Source organism: Mus caroli, chromosome 14 (genome assembly GCF_900094665.2).
Source record: "Mus caroli chromosome 14, CAROLI_EIJ_v1.1, whole genome shotgun sequence".
Classification (NCBI taxonomy): Eukaryota; Metazoa; Chordata; class Mammalia; order Rodentia; family Muridae; genus Mus; species Mus caroli.
In genome coordinates this window covers 3,006,463-3,023,687 of record NC_034583.1, presented here as the reverse complement: position 1 = coordinate 3,023,687, position 17,225 = coordinate 3,006,463, and the positions used below count along the sequence as shown (strand labels likewise).

The following is a 17,225-nucleotide window of genomic DNA, read 5'->3' as shown; positions in this document are numbered from 1 at the left end:
TGGAGCAGAAGCTGTGTTCCACTCACCAGCAGTCCCAAAATCCTGCGGCGGGGGTCGTGGGTAGCTGGTGGGTGTCAGGCAACCCTGCGCTCCAGCAACCCCGGCGCAGATCTGGCCGGAAGTGGCCTGTGGCCCTACTCAGGCAGGTTCGAAATTATGTTTTAATTAGGATTTCTATTGATCCAACGAAACACCATGTCCAAAAAGAAAATTGGAGAGAAAAGGCTTTATTTGGCTTACACTTCCATATTGCTGTTCATAACTGAAGGAAATCAGGACAGAAACTCAAACAGGGCAGAATCTTTGAGGCAGTAGCTGATGAAGAAGGCATAGAGGATGCTGTTTATTGACTTGCTTCACATGGCTTGCTCAGCGTGATATCCTACAGAGTCCCAAACTATTAGCATAGGGACATCACCATCCACAATGGGTTGGGCTCTCCCCAATTGATCTCTAATTGAAGAAATATCTTAAAGCTGGGTTTTATGGAGACATTTCCTCAACTGAATCTCTTCCTCTCTGGTGACTCTAGCTTGTGTTGAGTTCCAATTCCAGCCAGGACAGATGGGATGGAATGGAGGGAAAGAAAAAGGTGGGGAAGGAAGAAAGGAAGAAAGAAGAAAGGAAGAGAGACCACTGAAGATGGGGCGGGGGATGCAAAGATGAGGATAAGCAATAAATTCTACAGGATGAAAACCTCTTGCTTATTATTAACCTACATGAGGTATGTAGTATTAATGAATACTAATTCTTTTATTGGCTGCAAAGAATAACTTTTTATCATATTATTTAATACCTCCTTGCTGCACATTCATCTGTATACATGCTAATAAGCCTCATCAACACTAGTGATATGGTAATTTGATTTAATTGTTGACTTTTACATTTTTAATCTCTAGAACATATCAAATAAAAAATAAACAAATGGGGCTGGACCTAAACACTGCTAAGAATGTTTGCTGTCCCATTTAATTATCCCAATTAATATATTTTAATTTTTCTATCGTGATTATATATGTAAATATATGTTACAGAAATGCCTTGGAAAAGTTTCTTAAATCCATCAGTAATTAGCCTTGATGAGCAAAATTCAAACTTAACAAATTTATTCCTAATAACATAACAATCATTTGATATCTCTGGACCAAGAGTCTCACTTTGCATTTTTTTCCTTTACTCTCAATCCAGACAAACCTCTGATTTTTGTAGCTTTGGAAACAGTAGAAGAGGTCTCAGAAATAGTGTGGAGTTTTCATGCTTGGTGCCCATAGTAATTGGTAGCAATTGGCTACAGGATGTTGTTAATAAGATTCTGTACCTCTGCTTTGAGAAGAGATCGCTGCTGTTGACATCAGCTGAGGTTTAGCAGCAGAAACGGGTGCAGAGTTGTAGCATTTTGCTCCTTCCCATTTAATGGAAAGAGGTTTGGGCTGCAAAGCTGAACATCCTGAATTTCAGTGCATGTTGTGCTCCTCAGTAACTTTGTGACTTTGAAGAAGTCAATTAACTTTATTTTTAAATTTTTCTCTACTCTCCCCCCCCCCCCACTCTGTATGTGCAGGTTCCCATGTTGAGGGAAAAAGACAATTTCAGGTAATGGTGCTTACCTTCCACTTAATTTGAGAAAGGGTCTCTTGCTATTCTACCAGTGAATACCTCATGTGCGGTGAACTTTGAAGTTCCAGGGTTTCTCCTGTCTCTGCTTCCTGTCTCTCTGGAGTGCTGAATTTACAGACTCATGCTGTCTTATGCAATTTTATGTAGTTTTTGGGAATATGAACCAAGACTTCATGCATGGCTGGATAGGATTTTCCTAGTAAGTTATCTCCAGTATCTAGCACCATGTTGGCATCCAACAAGACAGGTGTTATAATAATTAACGTTTCATATTGTCTTGTCTTCGTTATGAATTCCTACTAAGATATTGAAGGGATGAATGCAATCATTTAATTTAATCAAATTTCCAGAAATTACCTTCAGTGACCCCAGCGAAGTAGGTAGTTGATTATCGTAATGGCCCCAATGTGCGTGTCTCCTCAAGCCCGTTCTCAAGTTCACTGTGTTCTTTCCACTCCTCTTATTAACACTGATTTTATTTTCTGCATTGAACCTGGTTGGCTTGTGATTCCCCCCCCCAAAAAAATGTGAAGTTATTTAACCCTTAAGAGACCTTAGAGAGTCTACATCTTCTTTAGGATGAAGTATCAAGGAAAATTAAAAGACTAATTTTGCCCCAATGCCAGTCATCTTCCAATTGAAATAGTGACATCAATGAGTGCAGGTTAGACTTAAAGCAAAAACCACATTTAGAATCATGGTGACAAATATATCCATCTCATGTTGTGCCCTCCCCAGCCTTGAACATGCTGAATAGACCTTCAGTGCTTGCCACAAAGAACCTTAATGACCCGGTTAGAGTCATCTGCGGTTAGAGTCATCTGCCTTGCTGCACCTGCAACTTCCTATAGGAACTTAGAAGAATAGACTTCCCACTGAGCTTGCTTTGCAACATAATCCAGCTGAAACAAATGATAGGGTCTGTGGGCTTGCCCTATATAAACACAGTGCTGAATATTAAACTTGGAGCCTTGATCAGAACCTTGTCTTGGCTTCATTCTTCTCTCATACCCCGACCTTTTCATTTCCAGCCCCTTTTTCAGGTAAACCCAGTCTCTATGGCCACTGGATGGCTACAGGTGGCGCCCCACATTGGGTGCCACCTGTTGTGGGAAATATTAATAAATGAACCTGCCAGCTCTCCCTGCTTCTGCTTCTCTCAACCTGCCAACTCCCTGGTGAGGCCAGACTGTGCTCCCACACTTCTGCCACTGGCAACTCTCTCCAGATAGCCCCCACAGATTCCTGCTCACTTGATCCTGGAGTGGCTAGTTCTCTCTCTACCATTGGTCCCACGTTCCAGTAACCAAGTAAAGCAAAACTCTTGAACCTTATAATTAACCAACCAGATTTATGTATGCATTCTCAATTTACAAGATGCCAATACAATAATTTCAGAGCCTGTTGATAATTTAAAAGCTTTATACCAATTATTCTAAACTTATGATAGCATAACTACCTGTGACTGGTTAAAGTCACACTGATTCATGTCCACCACCATCTTGGCCTTCCTCCTCTCTCCTGAGATGCTGTCTCTTAACTGTGCCTCCCTTTTCCCTGTCCAGTCATAGGCCTCCTGCTGCCCTAATATAATTGGACAGTGAAAAATCCTAGAACATCATGTGACACTAAGCTCTTCCCAGGTCATATTTCATGAAGTAGTTGAAATTTGTTATGGGCATTTAAAAATCACTTCATGGATATCTTGGGGCTAGATAGTCTGTGATAGACCTTGAAAATTGGTGTCAGCAGTCAGCTGAGATGCCATGTTCCCTAGTATTATGCAGTAAATTAGCTGAAGTTGTTAACAATTAGTTGGTCTCAGCATACTCAAAGTGTTTGTGATCTATGCCAAAAAGGTGGCTCATTAGCAAATGATGGATACAGGGAAAATATATACACATATACACACAAACATACAATGGTGTTGCATAGCTGCTGTGGCAAAGGGTCTCCAGCAAATGAGATTGGTGTCAGCCTATTTATCTTTTTCATGATGTATTACTACTATTAATAGTTCTTAAAAGTAATGAATGTATATGCTACATGACCTGGGGTTAGGTATACAAAAGACAAAGTTTGGAAGTCATTTTTATTAAATTCCCTCCATCTTTTCACTTGTTAAATATTGGGTCAAGTTATTTGTTACCATTTGAAAAGCAAAGTTGATAAATAGTGGTTTGTGGCATTGACAAAGAAGACTCTTGTGTGCTACAGCTATTACAGCTCTGTCTCTCTAGTTTCCAATTTGAGGAGTTGCTTACATGAGATGCTAGTCTTCCTCTAGCTGGTTGATCCATTCAGACAAGGCGCACAATTGCTAGAAACTGCATTGTTGTTATCTGGCTATTGTTTGATAAATAGGCTTACAGGATAGTATAATTTAAAATATAAGGAAGCTTCTCCCTTGTACCTCAGGGAGAAGGTGTGGAAGAAGATATGGAAAACCTCAGCTGGGTGATCAAGGGATGTGAAAAGCCCATAAACAGCCTGGGACGGTCAGCAGTAGGCAGTACAGTGGTGGAAACCACAGCTGGTGGCCTTGGAACCTTCAAGGTCTCACACTGCTCAGCCAGATCTGCCCACCTGTGAAGCCCTCAATGGTGAAGAGTGAGAAAAAGGTTGCATAGGATCCAGAATGGTTCTCATCTTTGTTCCTGAGTCAGAAAGCAGGAAGCACAGATGCTTCTCTGGTAATTGCACCTTAGGGTTTGTTCATATCTGGGATATGACACTGAACTTCTCTCAAGAGGCACAGTAATGTCCAAAGGCTGCTCAGAGCATGTTGTATATGGATGTGTTGTTGGAGAATTACAAACATGTACTTGTTATAGCCTCATGATTTTCCTACCTGTGAGCAACAGCAGGATGTCTGAGAAGGTGAATGGCTCATTTTCTAGATATGGCCTCCTCAAAAAAATCTCTATGCTACCCACTGTAACACTGCTGTGCATGGTCTGGGGTTCTGGCTGCTGCTCCAGGCTGTGTTGATGCCCATGAACTGTGTTGCTCTCAGAGGTCATTTGAATGTCCACCATTGCTACTACTGCCTTGTTAACGTCTGTGATCTGTGCTGCCATCTGAGCTCATGTTAATGCCCATAATCTGAGATGCTGCTTGGGGTCTTGTTGGCAGCTGTGGTCTGTGCTAACACCTGAAATTCTGTTGATATTTGTGGTCCATACTACACCAGAGGATATGTGGATCTTCATGGCCTGGGCTCCAACCTGAAGTCATGATGATCTCCATGGTCTGTGATGCAACTGGAGACAATATGGTTGTCCAGTGGTCCACAGGAAAGCATATGGAAGTCCATGATCTTGCTGTTATGGTCGGGCAAGCTTCTGTTGCAGGTATTGATGACTCTAGACTCATTCCTGAAAATTAGAAATAATGAAGCTTTCTTCAACAAACTCTTCCCTGCCCCTAACAAAAAGAAGCAGTCTCTACAGAATGTCATTTAAGAGAGTCCTTAAAAACTTTGAGAGATGCTGAAGTGTAGCTGTTTACAATCGATCGCTTCTGATGGGGGCATGGGAAAGAACTCAGTTATTTTTACCAGATAACAGGGTGTTTAGCCACTGGAAGTGTGACCATGCTCCAATGAGTATATGGGCAACACAAATTGGACTTGATATATTTTGAGGGTGGGGCACAAAGGTGGGAGAATGGACCTGGGATAAATGTGAAATGAGGGTGATCAGGGTGCATTGTGTGAAATTCTCAAATAATCAATAAAAATACTAAGCTGGAAAAATAGGGAGGAGAAAGATAGGCAAAGATCCCTCTTGATGAACAGAAATCATCTTTGGGGTGTGTGTGTGGGGGGGTAGATTTTGGCAATGTGCTTAAAAGTAGAAAGCAGATTCTTTATTTCTAAATGTTTTGTTGATAATCCAACTCCCCTGCTAGAGGATAATTATCTTTATTAGTATCAGATGCCCTGTGGGTGGGTGGGGGCTCCATTCACCTCTTGAAAAATGAACTTAGATTAAAGAAATACCTCCTCTCCTAGTTTTCTGTTATTGTCAATTCTTGGAATATAAGCCACATTCATCAGTTTATCTCTCCTTGCCCCTTTCTCATAAAAAATCAGACCTGGCAAGCTGAGCTCTGCACACTTCCCTAAGGCCTTGAATCCAACTTTGTGATGGGTTTAAGTGCTTTGTATTCTGGTGAGACTCGCAATTGCTGGATTGTGGTTTTATTAGATCCCTTTGCTTCTTGGCTCTAGGCAGAAGTATGCTTTCTTAAAATAAGAAAAAATAAAGAGGCGGGGTGAAGTGGAGAGTAAACTTAAAGAAAAAAATATAACAGGTTTGTTTTCTCTAGCAAGTATTTAGAAACTGAGTAAGTAATACAATCTCCATGTCTAACATTAATTTCTCAGTTATAACAGTCAGAGAACATTTCAGTCTAGCCTTTCTGGTTTTCCCTTACATTACAGCCTTCCATCAGTTGCATATGATTTTCAACAGTTTATCTGAGAATGAGTTTTGCCCATCAGTAGGTTAATGTTTAAGTAAGGCTAGGCTAAAACATGATGCTCCTTAGCTTAGCTGTATTACATAAATTTTTAAATGGTTATTTTTAGCTCATAATGGGCTTATTGAGATATACCATTCACAAGTTCAGAATCAAATATGTATATATTTACACAGTACTAATTTATCTATATGATTCATATATATGTGCGTACACCATAGATTCAAGTACAAAAAGGACATAGAATATCCATGTAGTTGTTACTATAAGTTTGCTACCAAAAACCCCAATAAATTTCAGTTCCTTTTCTCTAGACCGTGATATTTTCTCAGACCAGAAATGTAAATATGCTACCTTGTCTAACTTATAGAATGCATTACAACTTTTGTATGTGTGTAAGAAACACCTGCTTTCTTTAAAGATTTAACTTGAAATATCTTGGGTTATACGTAACCAATTGTAGGAACCCTCACGTGGAACATACACAAGGTTCAAGGTATCTTCTCCTAATGTCTTCAGCCCTCCTAAATCATCTAATATTGGATACTTTTTTATGTTTCTATCATTTTTCTCAAAGGAAACTTGACAGTATAATCATCATGTTCTAACTAGCAAAACACCAATATATCCCAATGGCTAGTCCACTGCAGTGTGTTTAGCTGCTGGGGAAGTGGGCGGTCAGGTGATGATGGCCCAGAATAGATCTTGCCTCCAGCTGTAATTATCTCAGCAAGTGCTGGTATCACTTTGCCCATTATTGTTTCTTTGCTTAAATTCTCCTGTGTGTCAAGACATCTCCCTGAAAGTAAACCAACAATCTTTTAAAGCTTTTGGTTGCTAAGTATTTCTTTTTTCATTTCTTAGTCTGCAAGATTCCAGGCCCCAAGTCAATGGAACTCAGGGCTTCATGTATAAACTACTGCATAAGAATGCAACTCAAAGCAAGCCAAACTGTCCTTAACCTACCCCACCGCAGATGTCCTCGTGTGCCCACTAAGGCCAGTAGAGCGCTTCCGTGACCTACATCCTGATGAAGTGGCTGATTTGTTTCAAGCGACCCAGAGAGTTGGGACAGTGGTGGAGAAGCATTTCCAGGGGACCTCCATCACCTTCTCCATGCAAGTGAGTTCACAGATTGTTCATAACTGTTTCTTTCCTTCCTTCTCAAAACTGATTTCAAGTTAAATCTTTAATCTTCCTTCTCTGTATCCTAGCTATCTTCGCAGAGAAATGGTTTTTGTGGTCTGCATATATACAGCAGCAGAAAAAATATGTTATTAATGTAAGGCAGCTTTTCTATCCATGGCCCATAAGTGGACTATGGAATGGTCTTGTAGCAAATGTCTGTCTGCAATGTTCTTTACAAAGCAGGTGGGAGTTATAGACAAAGAATTTAAGGGGATTGAATTTGTTTGATTCTCTGTTGTAATGAGACACAATCCAAAGGCAACTTGGAGGAAGAAGAGGTTTCTTTGGCTTGTTTGTCAACACTAAAGCCAATTATTGAAGAAAACTAGGACAGAAGATTAAAAGTTAGCAACATGGAGACAGAAACTGAAGCAGAGACCACAGGAAGCACTGCTCACTGGCTTGCTTCTGGGCTCACGTTCAGTTACCTACCTTTCTTAGACAGCCATGGCCACCTGCTCAGGGGTAGCTCTGCTCACAGTAAGCTAGGTCCTCATCCATCAATTAGCAAACTACAAAATGCCCCTACAGGCCATGTCCACAGACAAGTCTGATGGGGGCAATTTTTGAGATTTTTGGCTGCCCAATTGTTTCTAGGTTGTGACAAGTTGACAAAAACTAACCAGCACTGGGAATTTACCTGAGAACTAGAGCAAGAGAATTTTTTTTTCTTGTTTGTTCTTGTTTTTGTTTTTTCTGCTTTGTGGTAAGTATTCTTTGAGCATTCACAGGCTCAGCCCTTCTGTGGTTCCCATGAGAGCAGTGATCTGACAGCTAATGTGAGCCTCCTCTTCATAGTGCTTACTTTTCTCCAGATGTGATCAAACTGCATTGATGGGTCGTAGGTTGCTACAGTGAGTTTGTTGCATATAGCCTACTACAAAATGAAGACAGCCGGTTTTCAGTTACTAGAGATCTGCAAACGGAACTTCCACCAGACTCCTCAGGTTGAGAGAAGGATGTTCATGATGTTTGTCATCAGTTGGGAGCTCAGTACATTGTCAATGACCCCATGAGCCCCTTCAGATCCCTATGGATAGGGGTGGAGACAGTAGCACATGTGTAAGGGCCCTTGTGCTTAGATGCACACTAACTTCACTTCCCCCCTGGTAAGAAATCAGTGTCTTCAGCACACTGGAACTGTATCCTCAGCTCTTTACACTCACCAGCATGTCCAATACCTACATCATTTTTTCCCTCTAGTTGCCAGTCACATTGTATTCACAGTCAGGAAGCCCAGATGGAAGAGGTTTCTTCTTTTCATTTAGCACCAGGACATTGGCCCAGGGAATGCTGAGGCCCATTTTTAGCATAGATCTTTCCTCCTCAATTAGTCTAATCTATAACCTCCCTGGTAATATCTAGAGATTTGTTCAAAAACACAACTTGAGTCAACCTGACAACTAATTATTAGTCACCACACCATCCTTACACACTTTCCTTGGATTGTTGCCATAGACATCCAAAGACAACAGGTATAGAAGCCAATATATTGAAGGCTTTGACAAAAGATCTTCATCTCTTTCTCAAAACACAAATTCTGGCTTGTCTTTATGGAGAGTATCTAAGCATTCCTAGAAATACAATTTGAGACAGTACTTCAGCGTGGGGTAAGTTTATAAAACAGTTTATAAAACAGTGACAAACTGTTTCCAAGTAGACCAGGTAAAGAAAATTAATGAGAGTATGTTCCAGGAAATTCCAGTGTTGGTTATCCAAAAATAATTCCATAAATATGATACCTAACTATGGGTAGAACTGGAGCAATTTTGCATAAGTACTATTGTGAAACTGTTTTATTTAGTTTTTACTAGATATTTTCTTTATTTACATTTCACATGTTATCCTCTTTTTGCCTATCCCTTCCCCGCTCCCCCTGCTCACCAGCCCACCCACTCCCACTTCCTGGCCCTGGCAGTTTTCTATACTGGGGCATAGAACACTCACACACAGGACCAAGGGACTCTCCTCCCATGATGACTGACTAGGCCATCCTCTGCTATATATGCAGCTAAAGCAATGAATCTTACCATGTGTTTTCTTTGGTTGATAGTTTAGTCCTAGGGAGCTGTGGGGTTACTGGTTAGTTCATATTATTGCTCCTCCTATGGGGCTGCAAACCCCTTCAGCTCCTTGGGTCCTTTCTCTAGCACCTTCATTGGAGACCCTGTGCTCTGTCCAATGGATGACTGTGAGCATACGCTTCTGAATTTGTCAGGCACTGGCAGAGCCTCTCAGGAGACAGCGGTATCAGGCTCCTCTCAGAAAGCTCTTGTTGGCATCCACAATAGTGTCTGGTTTTGGTGGTGGTTTATAGCATGGATCCCCAGGTAGAGCAGTCTGAGGATGGTCATTCCTTCAGTACCTGCTTCAAACTTTGTCTCTGTAACTACTTCGATGGGTATTTTGTTCCCTTTTCTAAGAAAAATCGAAGTATCCACACTTTGGTCTTCCTTCTTCTTGAGTTTCATGTGTTTGTGAACTGTATCTTGGGTATTCCCAGTTTCTGGGCTATATCCACTTATCAGTAAGTACATATCATGTATGTCCTTTTGTGCTTGGGTTACCTCACTCAGGATGATATCCTCCAGATCCATCCATTTGCCTAAAAATTTCATAAATTTATTGTTTTTTATAGCTGCATAGTACTCCATTGTATAAATGTACCACATTTTCTGTATCCATTCCTCTGTTGAGGTACATCTAGGTTCTTTCCAGCTTCAGGATATTATAAAAACGGCTGCTATGAATATAGTAGAACATGTGTCCTTATTACATGTTGGAACATCTTCTGGGTATATGCCTATGAGTGGTGTTGCTGGCTTCTCATCTGGCTTGTCCATCTTTCTGGGGAACCACCAAACTGATTTCCAGAGTGGTTGTACCAGCTTGAAATCCCACCAACAATGGAGGAGTGTTCCTCTTTCTCCACATCCTTGCCAGTATCTGCTGTCACCTGAATTTTTTATCTTAGCCATTCTGACTGGTGTGAAGTGGAATCTCAGGGTTGTTTTGATTTGCATTTCCCTGATGACTAAAGATGTTGAATATTTTTTTAGATGCTTCTCAGACATTCAGTACTCCTCAGTTGAGAATTTTCTTTTAGCTCTGAACCCCATTTTCAATACCTTTATTGTTGAGTTCTTTGTACATATTGAATATTAGACCTCTATCAGATTTAGAATTGTTTAAGATCTTTTCCCAATGTGTTGGTTGTCTTTTGGTCTTATTGACAATGTCCTTGCCTTGCGGGAAGCTTTGCAATTTTATGAGGTCCCATTTGTCAGTTCTTGATCATACAGTGTTCTGTTTGTGAATTTTCCCCCTTTGCCCATATGTTCAAGGCTCTTCCACATTTTTTCCTCTATAAGTTTTAGTGCCTCTGGTTTTATGTGGAGTCCCTTGAGCCACTTAGACTTGAGCTTTGTACAAAGAGATAAGAATGGATCAGTTTGTATTCCACTACATGCTAACTGCCAGTTGAGCCAGCACTATTTGTTGAAAATGCTGTCTTTTTTCCACTGGATGGTTTTAGCTGCTTTGTCAAAGATCAAGTGAACATAGGTGTGTGGGTTCATTTCTGGGTCTTCAATTCTATTTCATTGATCTCCCTATCTATCACTGTACCAGTACCATGCAGATTTTATCACAATTTCTCTGTAGTACAGCTTGAGGTCAAGGATGGTGATTCCAAGAGAGATTCTTTCATTGTTGACAATAGTTTTTGCTATCCTAGGTATTTTGTTATTCCAGATGAACTTGCAAATTGCCCTTTCTAACTCTGTGAAGAATTCAGTTGAAATTTTGATGGGAATTACATTGAATCTGTAGATTGCTTTTGGCAAGATAGCCATTTTTACTGTATTAATCCTGCCAATCCATGAGGATGGGAGATCTTTCCATCTTCTGAGACCTTCTTTGATTTCTTTCTTCAGAGACTTGAAGTTCTTGTCATACAGATCTTTCACTTTCTTAGTTAGAGTCACACCAAGGTATTTTATATTATTTGTGACTATTGTGAAGGGTGTTTTTTCCCTAACTTCTTTCTTAGCCCGTTTATCCTTTGTGTAGAGAAAGGCCACTGATTTGTTTGAGTTAATTTTATATCCAGCTACTTCACTGCAGTTGTTTATCAGGTTTAAGAGTTCTCTGGTGGAATTATTAGGGTTACTCATGTATACTATCATATCATCTGCAAATAGTGATATTTTGACTTCTTCCTTTCCAATTTGTATTCATTTTCATTTGATCTTCTTTTGTTATCTAATTGCTCTGGCTCAGATTTCAAGTACTATATTAAGTAGGTAGGGAGAGAGTAGGTGACCTTGTCTAGTCCTTGATTTTAGTGAGATTGTTTCAAGTTTCTGTCCATTTAGTTTGATGTTGGCTACTGGTTTACTGTATATTGCTTTTATTATGTTTAGGTATGAGCCTTGAATTCCTGATCTTTCCAAGTCTTTTATCATGAATGGGTGTGTTGAATTTTGTCAAATGCTTTCTCAGCATTTGATGATCATTTGTTTTTTGTTTTTTTTTTTTCCTTTGACTTTGTTTATATAGTGAATTACGTTGACGGGTTTCTGTATATTGAACCATTCCTGCATCCCTGGGACGAAGCCTACTTGATCATGATGGATGATCATTTTGATGTGTTCTTGGATTTGGTTTGCAAGAATTTTATTGAGTATTTTTGCATCAATATTCATAAGGGAAATTGGTCTGAAGTTTTCTTTCTCTGTTGGGTCTTTGTGCAGTTTAGGAATCAGTGTAATTGTGGCTTCATAGAATTAATTGGGTAGAGTACCTTCTGTTTCTATTTTGTGGAATAGTTTGAGGAGTATTGGAATTAGGTCTTCTTTGAAGTTCTGATAGAGCTCTGCATTAAACCCATCTGGTCCTGGGCTTTTACTCTGAGGTAGTGTCTGTATTTGTCACTGAGGTGAGTTTCCTGTATGCAGCAAAATGTTGGGTCCTGTTTACATAGCCAGTTTATTTGTCTATGTCTTTTCATTGGGTCCATTGATGTTAAGAGATATTAAGGAAAAATAATTGTTGCTTCCTGTTATTTTTTTTTAAAGATTTATTTATTTATTATATGTAAGTACACTGTAGCTGTCTTCAGACACTCCAGAAGAGGGCACCAGATCTCATTACAGATGGTTGTGAGCCACCATGTGGTTGCTGGGATTTGAACTCCTGACCTTCGGAAGAGCAGTCGGGTGCTCTTACCCACTGAGCCATCTCACCAGCCCCGCTTCCTGTTATTTTTGTTGTTAGAGTTGGGATTCTATTCATGTGACTCCTCTTCTTCCACATTTTTCCAGGCAACTTTAGCAGGACCCTTGTTGCCATCAAACTTTCCTTTAGACTTATAGTCATCAACATCCTTCTCATTCTTTTCCTTCAGCTTTGCTGTCTTGGTGATGTAAGGCTGTTTTTTCACTGTCACTTTAGTTATTCCACATCTCACCCAGCTTTTTTGCCACATCTCCAATGGTGATGCCAGTTTTTGTGAATTTGATCTTGGGGCAGAATTCCTAGCAGAATGAGAAAAATGCAGATGTAGGCCTTTTGGGGCCATTTGGGTCCCCCTTCTTCTTGCCTCCATTAGCTGGCCCATAATCTTTCATCTCCCAATCGTAGTGGACTTTATCTGCCTTTGCCATTTCATCAAACTTTGATTTCTCTTTGCTAGACAATGGCTTTCCACCTCTCAGAGCACTTCTTGAAAAACTCCACAAAATTGACTAGAACCTCTGGGTTTTGCTTCTTATGTTCTTTCCTGCATGTCTGCCTGAAGAAGGCATAAGCAGATATCTTGCTGTTTGGTTTATTGGGGTCACCTTTAGCCATCCTGACTGTATTGTTTGTTAGTCTTGTGAAATGGTTTGAAAACTACTTCACATTCACATATGTATGTATCTCATGATCCTGTGTACCCTTTCCCACTCATACATGTGCACCTTCAAGGACAAAGAAGTGGGGTTTTACAAAGTAATCTTATCTAATCTTATCTTAATCCTCCACTATCTAATAGCTTTGGTCCTGTCTTGTTATCTTCTTAAGTATTAGTTGGGAACTATGAGATTGCTTTTAGAAGCCACTAACGATTTATGGTTCAAGTTTGAAAAGGTTTGATGTACATGTCAGACGTGTGCTTAACCTATGTCCTAAAAGGGCATGAATCCTTCCCTCCTGTCATGCTCATAGAGAAGTATATTTAGCCAAAATCACAGAGCAGTAATTCTATTTTGAAACTGTGTGTTGCAAAGAAGTTTGCTACCTTCTCTTTAGAAGACCTGCTTTCATTTTACTCCACTTGGAGACTGAGTCTGTGTGCTTATTTTCAGCAGTGACACAGACAATTGACAATAATCCTATTGACTGTGAGAAGCCAGGAGGAGGAAGGGATACATGCAAGGGGGTCTACCCATAACAGTCACTTTACTTTTCTGGCTCAAGGTCAGGAGAACTTGAAAAGACTGTTTCATCTGAACTTCATCTTCTTGCTTAAAGGATTTCTTGAGGAGAAACTGAATCAGGTACTAATTAAATGACTTCTGATTTAAAGATAACTAAACCATGATACTTTGCCTCCCCAAACATCTTCAGTCTTATTTTTAATGTGATTAAAACCATAGATGAAACCAAAGAGCATGAAAAATAGAAAGGAGTGGCCTGCTGGATAATTCATATCATTTTTCACATAACTCGTCACTCAGAAAGAAATGGGGACCTGTCTGGTCCCACACATTTGAAATGAATGGTCCCCATGAGACTACTACAAATTAACACACAATGAAATTGGATCTAAATTATTAATGGGCAATATTTCTGAATAAGCAGGCAATGCCATCAGTCAGTTCTCACCCCAACTCCATTTCTTTTTTCTTCCTCTTTTTCTAGGATGGCCCTGAAGCTGGACAGACTGTGAAGGTGAGTGCTTATTATGTGCACACAAATTAATACAAGTGATTATGGGAACTAATAAAAAACCACAACGAGCCATTTGCAGCACAAGGCTCTTTCATTATGTTATCTTCGAGGTCAGAGAGACCCTCGGTGTTAGAGCCATAAATCCTGACATTATAAACTGTGCCAAACAGTATGTTTCCCATTAGTTTACAAGACATTTACCCTTTGTAGTAAAATTATTACTGTGCAATTGCTAAAACAGAAACTAAACAGAGGAGTCCTAAAACATAACAGGGCACGTAGATCAACTTCCTGTGGGCTATATGGGTCCTGTATAGACTAAGGCACCTGGTATATCTTTAGCTCTTAGCACAATGTAATTTTATTTGTTCCTTCTGAGTAAAGGGGCATCCTGGTGTGTGTCAAGTGCCTCCCTTTCCACCGGTCTTCTCCTTAGGCACACACAGTTCTCTTCTCTCTAGCTACTAAATACCAAAGATCAAACTTAATGGGATCAATGGAGTTCAAAATGGTTTTAAAGTGTGCTCGAGAGGAAAGGAGGATTTAGTATGATAGCCTCTGATCATAGTCAAACTAAAATCCTGGCAGGTTATGAAGCAAGAATCCAGCTTCTTTCACAGAAATGTGAATTCCTGTGGTTAGGTTCAATGCTTAAGTGATAGAGAAGGATGGGTTTTATGGTGGTAACAATAAGAAGCAAGTTACAATATGCTGCGGATGTCATACATGGGGAAATAGAGCTTTTGGGTCTCCTGGCTGGCCTTGACTGACAAGGTAACTTGGTACCAAGTCATACCAACTAAATATGGTGACTTTCTGATCTTAGTTTGTATTGGCTCCAGTGTATAACTATAGTGAAACTTTGCAAATAGGATATCTGGGAAATTTCATTGGGACTGAATGTCTCAAAGGGAAATCTAAAAAATTCCAAATAACCAAAAAGAGTGGCCCCAATTTCTCCAAACACATGACATGGAAAACTGGACAAAGGATAGGGACATTAAACTTTCATCCATTTCTCTGTCCCCTCCCCCCATGTTAGGCAGATGTTAAAAGAGGATGCAAAATCAGTGTTTTTGGCTTTGAAACTGATTCTTGAAATGTAAAGGTATACCTTTACATTTCAAGCTTGGCTACCAGAGTTCTAAAACTCAGAATTCAAATGTAAATTTAAAATGCACTGAGTTAGTTAACGTGCATGGTAAAATATTTCTTTGGTGCAGTTTCTGAAGCCACTGACTGCACTGGAGGCAAGCAGTGGCACAGGCTGCACAACTGTATAGTACAACACACAAATTTATAGCACACATATTAAACATAGCTGAAATTCATGTGAACAGGCAGATTATGTGCTCTAAAGATTTTATTTCAAAATTCTAAAGGGGCATTTACATTATTCTCTATAAAAATGGGCTTGAATAGAAAAACGTAACTTCAAAGTTGTTAAGGACAGAGGATGAACTAGACAGTGACTGCTAATGCCTGTCTCTTGTGGTTGATAGATGTTATGCTATTTGGGAGATGTAGATTGTTATTTTATTGTTTTTTTTTTAATTACGTAATAAGCATTGAGAGTCCAGCAGGGCTGAAGACCATGGCTATAGAGTTTCAGACGCCAATAGCAGTTTCATCACACTTACCTGAACAAATTGTCAAGTTTCTGTTAGCTTTAATCGTGGTGATAGGGGATTGACTTATAATATAAAGCACCATGTGTGAATTACTGAATGTTCTTACTATAACCCACTCTGTTTAGCTTAAGCTAATTTCTGTAAATAATTGTATCCCTTTAAAAGAAATAAGAATATTACATTTTGAAAATTTTTTGTTGTTTCTAGACTGGTCACAGCATTTCCCCAGTATAAAATGTGTTGTGGGGTTAACTCACATCCCTTTTGGAACATAATTCATAAAAAAAAATCATCACACATACACACACACACACACACACATCTTACCTGCACTTGACAGTGAACTTTTGTTACTGTTACCCTAAGTCCTCCTATCTACAAGTTATCAAATTTTGATCTTTACACCACCTTGCATGAAATTTTACCTGGAAGTCAGCTAAACAATAGTCACTACCACAGAGACAAGTACTCTCAGCTGTTATTTTAATAGAATCTAATAATTCACAATGGCATGGGCAGAAGAGAGAGCCCTCATTATTATTAAGAAATATACCTGGTATCTTTTTTTTTTTCAGACGATTATATTTTTCAGCCTTGGTACTTTCGGGTGACAGAGTAGCTCATAGATGGTGTTCTTGTAAGCAGGATGCATGGAATCCAGCCCTGCTGCACTAGCAGCTTCTCCAGAGAGTATAGCAACACCTTCAGAATCCAGCTGTCCCAGTTGGATAGTTCTTGTCAAGGCTGGAAGTATTTCATGTTATAAAATTCACACAGCTACACATTTTGAAGGGAGGTTGGTCAGCCTACCATGGAAAGTATGGGGCCTTTCTTTTTTTTTTTTTTTTAATTAGTCTGAGCCTGAGATTCTTAGTGCTGTCTTATGTCTGATTCCTGGGTTCTAATCCACTTTTGTCTCATGCCAGGTAGTAATAGAAATAAGCCTACTAATGGCCTTTTTCCCTGAAGCAAGTATTGCTATTGTTAATGAGGGCACACCACTGAGTTAGCCTCTTGAACAGGATGGTGCTTCAGGGAAATTTTTTCCTGAGACTTTAGACTCTGCCTAGCAATGCACAGGCTGGCCTGGCTTACTCAGTAAGACCCTTGTAACAAGGAAAGGAAAATATTGAAGTAAAAAGTGATCTCTTATTTCATAATTGATTATTTGGCTTCCTTCTCGAGTTTAAAAATAGAACACTTCTGGGCATGGGGTGATTATTGCAGTGATGTGGATATCCTACAGGTTTGAAAACTAACCTCTTTCTGTTCTCCGCTACTCAGCCCTTCCCTGAAACCCACCCAAGCTGCCCTGGTGAACCTCATGGTCCCTTTTCTGTTGTCTAGCTGGATTCCTATCAAGGAATT

General features: G+C 39.8%; 1 protein-coding gene and 1 pseudogene across 8 annotated transcripts in view; one reads left to right on the top strand and one right to left on the bottom strand.

Moving 5' to 3' along the window:
- The window catches only part of Fhit (fragile histidine triad diadenosine triphosphatase), a 1,519,265-nt gene that overhangs the window by 1,207,441 nt on the left and 294,599 nt on the right, over window positions 1-17,225 (top strand). For all 8 annotated transcript variants that reach the window (XM_021182255.1, XM_029468749.1, XM_021182256.2 and 5 more), the window contains 2 exons: window positions 7,079-7,224; window positions 14,197-14,226. In XM_021182255.1, the coding sequence (XP_021037914.1) occupies window positions 7,079-7,224; window positions 14,197-14,226 (176 nt within the window). The remainder of the gene's footprint in view (window positions 1-7,078; window positions 7,225-14,196; window positions 14,227-17,225) is intronic.
- Window positions 12,578-13,143, bottom strand: LOC110309602 (annotated as a pseudogene).